Source organism: Triticum dicoccoides, chromosome 5A (genome assembly GCF_002162155.2).
Source record: "Triticum dicoccoides isolate Atlit2015 ecotype Zavitan chromosome 5A, WEW_v2.0, whole genome shotgun sequence".
Lineage (NCBI taxonomy): Eukaryota > Viridiplantae > Streptophyta > Magnoliopsida > Poales > Poaceae > Triticum > Triticum dicoccoides.
In genome coordinates this window covers 342,597,178-342,607,874 of record NC_041388.1, presented here as the reverse complement: position 1 = coordinate 342,607,874, position 10,697 = coordinate 342,597,178, and the positions used below count along the sequence as shown (strand labels likewise).

The 10,697-nt window shown below is 43.9% G+C and overlaps 2 protein-coding genes across 5 annotated transcripts; one reads left to right on the top strand and one right to left on the bottom strand.

Moving 5' to 3' along the window:
- Nucleotides 1-1,986: 1,986 nt before the first annotated feature.
- LOC119297311 lies at nt 1,987-3,278 on the top strand. Its single transcript, XM_037575151.1, has one exon. The coding sequence runs from the start codon at nt 2,048-2,050 to the stop codon at nt 3,068-3,070; it is 1,023 nt and encodes a 340-aa protein (XP_037431048.1). The 5' UTR covers nt 1,987-2,047; the 3' UTR covers nt 3,071-3,278.
- Nucleotides 3,279-3,928: 650 nt separating this feature from the next.
- LOC119301418 (protein SCO1 homolog 2, mitochondrial-like) lies at nt 3,929-7,870 on the bottom strand. Of its 4 annotated transcripts, none has more exons than XM_037578382.1 (9): nt 7,644-7,870; nt 6,651-6,780; nt 6,379-6,454; nt 5,874-6,086; nt 5,280-5,369; nt 5,060-5,192; nt 4,861-4,985; nt 4,658-4,708; nt 3,929-4,258 (listed from the first exon to the last, which is right to left on the bottom strand). In XM_037578382.1, exons 1-7 carry the CDS (start codon nt 7,730-7,732, stop codon nt 4,865-4,867), a joined length of 852 nt encoding a protein of 283 aa, XP_037434279.1. In that variant the 5' UTR covers nt 7,733-7,870; the 3' UTR covers nt 3,929-4,258; nt 4,658-4,708; nt 4,861-4,864. The 4 variants fall into 4 exon arrangements, with proteins under 4 accessions (XP_037434279.1, XP_037434278.1, XP_037434277.1 ...); XM_037578381.1 differs by having other exon boundaries at nt 4,847-4,985; nt 7,644-7,869; XM_037578380.1 differs by having other exon boundaries at nt 3,929-4,284; nt 7,644-7,869.
- Between the last annotated feature and the right edge of the window lie 2,827 nt (nt 7,871-10,697).

Genomic DNA, 10,697 nt, shown 5'->3' with positions numbered 1-10,697 from the left:
ACTATGTGACCTCGTGGTCAACGTTAACTAGGATTACCACCGGGCTTCGACAACACAACATATCAAATGGGATAAATATTTTTCATGTTGTTATTCCTTCTTGTTCTATGTAAGAAAAAATATTATATTATTGTGTTTGTGATATTTAATAAATGTTTATGTGTTGCAAAAAAAGGTGTGTGACATTTAAAAAAAATAAACATTGTAAACCACATTTGTGTAATTAAAAATGATACGTTGCATTTTAAAAATGTTCATGCATTCCAAAAAAACTGGTCATGACATTTTTTAAATGCCTATACAATGTATAAAACAGTTTGTGTAGCTTTAAAATGTTTCGTACCATCCGAAAATGTTAAAAACATAGTTGAAAAAAGTTTCAAGACTTTTCAAAACTTGTATTTGAAAAAAATGCCAATCATACACTTAAAAAGTATTAAGCATATATTTTTTAAATACTCCAAACATAGATGTATACTGGAGTATTTAAAATATATGTGTATCAAAACATAGATGTATACTGGAGTATTTAAAACATCAAAAGATATATATATATCACATGGAGTATATGTTTCAATACACATAAGTTTCAAAACTTGTATTTGAAAAAATGTTAATATGGACGTGTTGTGTTGATTAACATTTTTCCAAATACAAGTTTTTGAAACTTTTTAAAATGCCGTGTACCTTTTTTGTAACACATAAATATTTTTTGAATGTCACAAACACAAGAATATAAATTGTTTTCTTACATCTGGACGTGTTGTGTTGTCGGTGGTAATGTTAGTTAACCTTGAGCACAAGGTCACATGGTCGAGCCACGATGCTCATTTTTTCCGTGTTACATTTCTTGTAAAAATTATTTTCAGTCAATGTTTATATGATAGAGAAATTAGTCATGCTACATAGACATGAATGATCAGTAGTCTGGTGGTTGTCCACGTATGACTACTAGGGCACGTTGCAGCTTCAAGACCCCACATCGCTTGTTTTTTCATTTTATTTTTAGGGGCTTAATACGAAAATAAAAAAAGCCAAAGGCTTCTCTGCAGATCTACATGCTACAGCGGATGACAATGGGCCCTGGCCACACTGGAATGCCAAACAGGCCCATGGATACGTTCGTGTACATGAAATGCGATCGTATATGAACGCTTGTACAAGTTTGATGACCGGAAACATGTATTTTACAAGTTTGTGCATCAAACTGACCATCGCGTGCAAGTTCTATGACTTCGGGTGTATTTACCTCGAAACTAAACCATACTGCGAGCTGCAGTGGTACAAGTACAACAGCATGTCCTCTTATTTAGAAGGCAAGGTAAGGTATGCGATAAAACATTTCGTGATGCAGCTCACCGGGCTGCTTTCAAGTGGTTTCGAGGATAAATTTGAGTGTTAACGTCCATTAAATTTTTGCAAAAGGTATGGATAGGTCTTAGTCGATTAAGATTTAATCAAGTCTTAGTCAAATGTTATAACATGTAAGAAAGGACAAAGAAAAGACTAAAAAATTTGCACGGATCTAATTGTATAATCTCATGAATATAACGTCGGCAAAGAGTCTGAAACATAATAAAATTTTAGTCGATTGAGACTTAGCAAGGCTGTTTTGTGTTTGGGTGACACGGGAAGGGCAAGAACACAAGTGGAATTCCCATGAAACCGAGACAGATACTGCATGGCAGCAATATTCTCTGCCGGGCTGCTGCCGCCTGCCGGTGCCCCCTGGCCAGTCAGCTAGATTAAGGAGCAGGAACAGCAGAGACGCATCAGCATCAGAGACTGCAAAGGAGGAAACTGAAAACGAGCCATCAATGCAAAAAAAGAGAGAGAGAAATGAGAGAGAGTTGCTAAACAAACAAACCTGGAGGAGTGGTGCCAACAAAAGCGAGCCCAAAGGCGAAGCTGAAAGCTGCCTTCCCATCCATCCATCAATCCGCGCGCTTTCTTTTCTTTTAAAGCGCCTCTTCTCCCTCCTCATCCTTCCCTTTCCCTGAAGCCACCGGCCGCCACTGCTGCCTGCCGGAGCGGGACAGGACTAGCAATGAAGAAGATCAAGGCGGCGCGCGGGGGAGCGGCGGCCACGGCGCCGACCGACCTGCTCGTCTGCTTCCCCGGGCGGCAGCACCTGGCGCTGATGCCCAAGTCCATGTGCAGCCCGTCCAGGGCCGCCCTGGACAAGGCGGTAGCCGCGCGCCGGAGGCAGCTGCAGTTCCCGGCCGCGCCCGCCGCGCGGTACGGGGGAGGAGGGCGTGGCAGTACTAGTAGCCCGCTGTTCCGCGGCTCTAAGGCGAAGCAGAGTGTCGGGGACGACGAGCCGCAGTCGCCCAAGGTGACGTGCGCCGGGCAGATCAAGGTCGGCCGGCCAAAGAAGCCGAGACCGGTGGTGGAGAAGCACGGTCCTAAGGGCGACGGCGGCAGTGGCAGCAGGTGGGTCACCGTGGCGGAGGAGATCGAGCGGCTGCAGGAGCGGAGGAAGAAGGCGAGCTGGCTAGAGACCGTCGGGATCAGGAGGGACGCGCTGCCCTTCCTCGGCGGCGCGCTCTGGAGCCTTCGGCACAAGGTGAGGTGCTTCGGGTCGTCGCTCCCCGCCGCGGTGGACTCCTCGACGGACGACGACGATGACGTGGGGGAGCGTGGGCGCGAATCCACCGCCGTCGGAGGCAGCGCCGCCGCGAGCGTGTTCTCCAAGTGGCTCATGGTGCTGGAACGGAGCCATGAACCCCACGAGCAAGACGACAACGACGACAAGCCAGACCAAGAAGACGGGCGGCCGAGCAATGAGGCGGGAGACGACTGCTCCAAAGCGCCGTCAGTGCCGCCGCCGAACGCTCTGCTCCTAATGCGGTGCCGGTCGGCGCCGGCGAAGGGCCTGACGAGGAAAGGAGCAGAACCGGCCGGCGAGGAGGCCGCGCAGGAGAAGGGGGGCGTGGAGGAGAAGAGGGACGAGCTGGTGTTCATGAGAACGGCGCCGGACTTCCTGAAGCTGTCCATCGACATCGCCAAGGAGACGTGGGTCGTCGGCGGCGTGGACCCCCTCGCGCGCAGCCGGAGCTGGAAGAGGTGACCTCTAGTCGCGCGCCGGTAGCCGTTGTACAGAGCTCTACGTGTGCCTTCCCTGTGCCTCGCCGGTTCCAGTGTTCATTTTCCGCTTTGCAAAGCATAAATCCGAGCTACAGAAAATGTTGTACGGTAGTATGTTTCTCCGCGATTCAATGTCGACACGATCGTAAGAGAATCTGTGATTGAAGTGACGCGGTGGTGAAAGGGACATGGCTTCTTGCTCTAGGCCCCGCGCATTGGAATGCTAAATCAATCTAGGCATCTAGTGATCTGCACGCATCACAATCACAGCCAAAAGAAACAGAGCAGGAATCAGAACTGCAGAATGTGAAGGAAAGAAAGGTCGTCCGACGCTGCAGAGTGAGAACCTGAATGTCCTGCATCAGAATTATTACTGCGGTAGCCGTCAGAAACACCGCGGCCTCAGCGCGGCAAAACCTGCTACGGTTACATCACCATCGCAAGATCACCAAATAATCAACATATGATAACGGATGGTCTCTAGATCTATAACCCAAACTGCAGGCATCAGTTTACAGCAAACGCACGCCCACAGGTTAGTTAACTTAATCCTACACCGAAGGGTGGCTAAAGATCCGCATACATGTCAACACCTAGCAAAGCAAAAGTAGCGTAAGAAATGAGCGTGCCCAACTTGTAATGGCGGCAGGTGGAGTATGTCCAGCTGTGGCCAGACACGGCATATAGATATCGAGTACCTGCAAAAGGGAAACGGCAGAGAAAGCTACGTTCTACTTCTAGCCCTGGTCACTGCATTGGAAGAACCTACACACCCTTGAAAAGCTAAATCGCTCACAGATCGGAGCGCTTGTGCTGAAAATTTGTTTCTCTGAAGGTATTATCACATGACAGAACATGGGCTGTAAAGCTTCTTGTTCACCTGTTCATCCAAAAGGCATTAATGAGTTGCTGAGTCCGTGCTACGGAGCATGATTACATCTGGTTTCAGCGCATCGAGTTAGATGAGAACACGATGGTGTGAAAATCACTCAGGCAGGCATTGCCAAACTGCAGGTGGTTTGTAACTTCGTAAAAACATTCGTCGTCCCGTGAGGCACTCTACACTTCTGCTCAAGTCTAGTTATACAGCAAAGAGCGAGGATAGGAACAGGATCCTGAATCACTTGAAGGCAGGGCAAAATGAAGGGTTCGCCATGTCACCGGCAAAAGGCTGCACAGGAGTAGGGGAATTAGGCCCTGGAAAAGTTGTTGTAGCGAAACTGTGTTAGCACCATTACTTAAACTTATACATCAAACTCTTTCATGCACACACACAAAAACTGTGCAGAATATGATGCGTACTCTATCTACAGCACAGTAGAAATTTTAGATGAAAAACAGAAAGATTGTACGAAAAATCTGCCTGTGTATGATCAAGTGTAAGTCTTGATCAAAATAACAAGAATAAATGAAAATAATGTGGGGAAAAACACGCTGCCAACAAAAATTGGAAGACACTGACATATTTTAATTTTTTCAGCTGGCAGCAGGGTCTAAAACCTAGAAGCAGAAATTACACAAGTAATTGGTGATAAAAATAAAATAACAAGCACTTCTTGACAAGTATTACCAATTAACCATCAGAAGACAAATTCTTTCACCATCACATCTGCAAAGCTACCTAAGATAAGAAAGGTTACAAATCTATTAGTACGCAGCTACTCCAGAAAGGAAAAAGGTCAGCAAATACAAAAAGTACAGGTATGCTTTAATATCTCGATTATAATTAGCTGAAGCAAATAAAAATCAAGAGGTATACCACAGGCAACATACTAGACTACTTTGCTGCTGAATTGGATGCTTTCTGGATCTCCGTTGTTATCGCCTCAGCAAGGTCTGATGCCTTATACTCAGCTCCAAAGCATCTTACTGTCTCCAGGCATGGATCTAGCAAGTACCTATAATCAGACAGTCAAGTTCTTGAATCTTTATCAAAAAAGGAAGTTATATGAAGACTCTCACATGCTCTTACATGTTATGAGAACTCTCTACAATATAATCCTGACCAACTTCACCAACTTTTTTGAAGAAAATGCGGTATTCTTGTGCCATCTGTCTTATTGCATCAACTGAGCCAGTTAAGCCTGTTATTCTTGGGTCGAACTCTGCAGTTCAAATGAGACAAATCATCACTTCCAAATGTAGTGCAAAACTGAAGGTTCCAATGACATAAAACAAGCAGGGAGGCTTACCACTAAGATATGCTTTAAGCTGAGCAGGTGAATCACGTTGAGGATCAAGTGTGACGAAGAGTGGTTTAATCTTGATATCATACTTTGACTCTATGAAACAAAAATAAAAGGTTTGTAAGAGATCATGAAGATAACAAACCAATAAGCAGAATATAGCACACAGAAAATAGATGCTTTAAATTGTGGATTGTCAGCAATTTTAAGCACAACAGGCAATTAGTAGTTCAGGCTGGAGCATGACTGAGATAAGAAAAGGATTAGTTAAAATAGCTTCGACAACATAATTGTGACAAAGAACTTAATACTAAGTTACACAAAGAACTATATATGATTGGGAATTAGCATCAAATGTTTTAGCAAAATTGGATGCTTTTAGCCCAAATGCAATGAACAAAACATGCATTTGTGCACTCATAGACCAAAATAATCATATGCAGTATGCATAATAATGGTGTTAACTAATATTTTGGAACGGAGGTAATAGATCTGTACAAGAAGAACAGAGAGATAATGATATGATAAAAAAAATAACAATATGTCAAAAGATGAGGTGCCTCCAATAGTGTATTCAGGATGTGGCATATAGCAACACACCTAACAGCTTAACAACATCAGCGATCTTCTCAACTTCTTTCGGCCCCACATCTGGGGATGACGTATAGCCAAAATACATCAGCGTCCAATTCCCTCGAAGCTTTGATTCAGTCACCACATTGTTTTCTGTATCATAGAGCTTAAATGGTCCTCCGATTGCAGGTCTGTTGGTAGTGCACCTTTTGGGAATACTGGTCTGCTGTGCTTGTTTACCTGGAAACACCATGAAATGAAACAATACAGAAATAATAATAAACTCAATAAGACACAATAAAAGGGTTAATGAAAACTGGTTTTCTTTCAAGCTAAGCTACAATGTACAGCTGAAAAGTAATAATGAAAACTGCATCTCACAGAAGCTAAGAATTTTTGGTATTCTAATATCAAGATTTTTTTTAAAGCAACACTGACTACCAACGTTGAACTGGCTGAAAAGATTAATACATCAAAATGTATTACTTCAGGAAATAACAAGAAACATCACTTCTGAAGAATTTGTAAGTACCTAAGGGAACTGCACGCCTCTCATCATTATAGTGAACATAAGTGGCTAGTCCAACAAAGGCTAGAATGGCAGATGGCTGCAAAACCAACATTCACATGTACATAAGAATATGATGTTTGGCCAAATCACAGTCCACATGTCAAATAAGAAACTATCGAAGTTCACCAACAAGCCATGATAATAGTTGGCAATACCATAAAAAGTATGATCAATTGTAGTTAAGGGGAAACTGATAAAATAGGAAGATTGAGCAGGCCAGGAAAGCAACATACGACAATGTAATATATTAGTGGCTGAGAATTTGACTCGTTATCTTCAGCAAACTGTCTCATCGGTCTATCATACTTGGAGCTTCCTCCGGTAGAATAACCTCGAGGCTGGTAACCCCGCACCGGAAATTGCCTGCACAACCAAATTCTAAGGATTACAAGAACTGCAGAGTTAAACAAACAGAAAATGCCTAGGTTGAACAACATACATGCAAACAGGCTTGTGAGAATATTGACAGGTAGGAAGCATTCAGATCATTCAGGTTTTAAATTAAAGCTTATAATAAAGTAATAAAATGATGAGTAATGACTAATGACATTCAATTCAAGGTCTACCATTCATAAGGGGCGGGAAAATGATTATCAAATGAAATTCGCCATGGCATAGCTTCAATAATTCATTCATACCATGATGTAGGCACTTATGACAGTCAGAGCCATCAACAACAGAGCATGTAAATCAACTACAAAATGTTAAACAACAGAGCATGTAAATCAACTACAAAATGTTAAACAGCAGTGCAGCGAAACTGAACAGTAGGACATGATCATAACCGACCCACATATCAAAAGCCATTTTAAGCAATCACTAATCACATACACACAAAAAATGCAGCACCTGAATCTGAATGAAGAACCCAGACTGCATAGTGAGACATAAAGCGTGCAGGGGACACACAATTGTGGCGATTCACTAACCATACTTCACGGAAATTGCCCCCCTAATTAATTTACTCCCAACTCCGACGAGTCTACACAGCGATTGGCAGGCCCGAATCCTCCCCGTTCCTACAACGTACAGACGGCTCGCGTTCTTCCCCAGGCAGAGCAGCACCCTACGGGCCTAACCAGCAACCGAAACGAGGACCGGGCCGGACGAACTAAGGAGGCCGCCGCGGAAACGCCCGATGAGGCAACGGCACAAACAGGTAGCGCGCGCAGGACAGGAGCATCACGCGGAAAAAGCGACCGAGACACGAGGTAAGCCAGCCGTACCTGGTCTGCCACGGCGGGGGCACTCCGGCCGCACGGGCGGTGCCGAGGCGGCGTAGCAGCGAGAGCTTGAGGAAGCGCGCGGGCAGCATGGCGGTGGCCCGGGAGGAGGCTCCGGAGCGAGGAGGGGCGGGGGCGAGGGATGGAGTGGAACTGTGGGAGGGGAGGAATTGGAATTGTTTTGGAGGTTTTGGGGGGTCTCGGCTCTCGGTCGGCCGTGTTCGACTTCTTCTGGTCCAAGAAAGCAGGTTTGATCTTCGTGCAGCCCAAGATATCGTTTTGCTGGGCTGGCTGGTTCATTTTCACAGTCCTTTATTTTCTGTTTCTGAAAAAAATCATTTATTTTCTTTATTAATCTTTATTTTTTATATAAAAGAAAACAGAGAACGTTTCACTTTTTCACTTTTTGTGAGAAGTAAATTTTACGAGTCACTTCGTGTTCGTTTTATTAGGAAAAAAAATCCTATACGACCTAGGTCGTACGAACGCAAACTGGAGACCCTTATCCACGCATGACATCTGACAAACCGAATCTCAAAGCAGCACAAGGGAGACCAGCAGTTGGGACAGTGCCGCGAGCTGGACCATCGACGAATGTGGCCTCTTCCGGTGGGGATGGAGCAGCACGAACAAGGGAGTTGTCCCCCAGCGTTGAGGAGCAAGCCCGTGGGCGGATGTGGCGACTAAGGGCGGGGCCGTGAGCCGGGCCGCCAACAAACGAGGTCCTTGCCGGCGGGGATGAAGCTCGCCTAGCTGGGGAGTTCCGCCTAGCGTCGAGGAGCACGGCGGTGGCGGTGAGCAGCTGGGGCGGATCTCACCGGCGGCTGGAATATGGGGACGTTGGATTTGCAAAGGGGAATTATGGCTACTGTGTTGCTGCTTTGAGATTCAGTTTGCTACGTGTCATGCATGGAGGAGGGTCTCCAGTTTGCGCTCGTACGACCCGGGTCGTATACAGGTTTTTCCCGTGTTATTACTAGTAGTTTAGGTCAAATTTTGAGATTCCATGAAATTCAAATCCTTCTCATTTTTCTAGTTGTGTGTGCTAGTATGTGTCACATTCATAAAAAATAAATAAAAGTCCAGTTCCAAGCATGTATACACTTACATGACAAAATCGCATTCATAAAAAATAAATAAAAGTCTAATTCGAAGCACGTATACACTTACATGACAAAAAAAAGACAACAAAACGTTAATCTTTACACAAAAGACCATCAGACAAAAAAGTAAAACTACTTGTACAATAAGAAGAAGAAAAAGTAAAAATGCAATCGAGACAGAAGATTATCCTGAGCTTGACGGCAACGCTGTCATCTGCCTCAGGGGCCGCCGTAGCAGTCACCAAGGAAAAATATGACGGATCGCCTCTTCAGCCAAGCTTGACGTGACTCCATCGCTGATATGCAACTTTTCAGACCTCAAAGTGGTTACCAAAGGCGAATAAATAACCTTTGAAAGAATCTGGTCAGGGCAGCACCCTAAACACGCCATCAAACTTCATATCTAGCACTCTCACTCGACTAAAATGTCAAAGGAAGAAACCATATATGCCAACCGCAAACCACGAACCCAGCACACAATCCATCGTTTTCCAAATGTCATCGTTGCAGACTGCAATCAGCCACTCCTGAACTACCTCCTAAGCTCTACGTCGGCGTTGAAACAAACGTCGCCGCAACGGCGGAGACCGAAGACACAAGTCCACCACAAAGATGTCGTCGTTGCCACGACATCCCTGGTTGAACAGACTAGTTCCCAAACCAACATCGATAGCAAGACACCTTGTAGAAGAAAGATCTGGAGCTTCTTTATTTTGTTTCAACGACGTTGTTGTCGAAGCCAAGACGTTGAAACATCGAAAAACCTAAAACTAACTTGGCCCTAAACCTATAGCTACACACCTCCGCACGTGTGAGATCCGACAACCAAGAGTTCGTCAGCAGAGAAGAGTCGTTGGGAAACGACGTCGAAAAACGAGTCGCCCTAGCAGTGGCAGCAAGATCACCTTTCTTTCTTTGGAAGAAAGGAAATTAGTTGTGTCTAAATTATATGAAGGAAAAGCCAGTGGCGACAGCTGTGCTATTCAATCCTCCTCCTCTCTGCAACACAAATGCATAGAATTCCAAAAAAATACAAAAATACGACCAAAAAATATGCGGGCATCTTCGACGGATCCCAATTACATAGAGGGAGGAGGGTTGTTGGAGATGCTCCAAGTGCATGTAAAAGTAAGTGGAGGTTTGTTTGGCTCATTATCTCTACTCCTAATGAACGAATTGGTTGAATAGTCCCCCCCACTTTCAACCGGTTTATTTTCAACCGGTTTTTCTTCGTCCCACCTCCCACCAGCCCCTCCCACCGGTTTTTCTCTTTTCTCGTCTGACCGGCAATACCCAACGTATTTATGGTAATCAATCATAATTAATCCACGTATAGTAATAAATCAATCCAGGTATAGTAAGGTCATAACTCAGGAAATTTTGAATATGGCAATTATATGGTAATAAATTTAAATTACCCCAAAGGCTATCAATCCAGATATGGTAAAGCCATAACTCAGGAAATATCGAATATGGTAATAAATTTAAATTACCACCAGGTATGGTAAGGCTATCCACGTATAGTAATAAATCATATAGTAATAAATCATAATTAATCCACGTATAGTAATAAATCAACCCAGGTATGGTAAGGTCATAACTCAGGAAATTTTGAATATGGTAATAAATTTAAATTACCCCAAAGGCTATCAATCCAGGTATGGTAAGGCCATAAATCGGGAAATATCGAATATGGTAATAAATTTAAATTACCCCAAAGGCTATCAATCCAGGTACGGTAAGGCCATAACTCGGGAAATATCGAATATGGTAATAAATTTAAATTACCACTAGGTATGGTAAGGCTATCCACGTATAGTAATAAATCATATAGTAATAAATCATAATTAATCCACGTATAGTAATAAATCAATCCAGGTATGGTAAGGTCATAACTCAGGAAATTTTGAATATGGTAATTATATGGTAATAAATTTAAATTACCCCAAAGGCT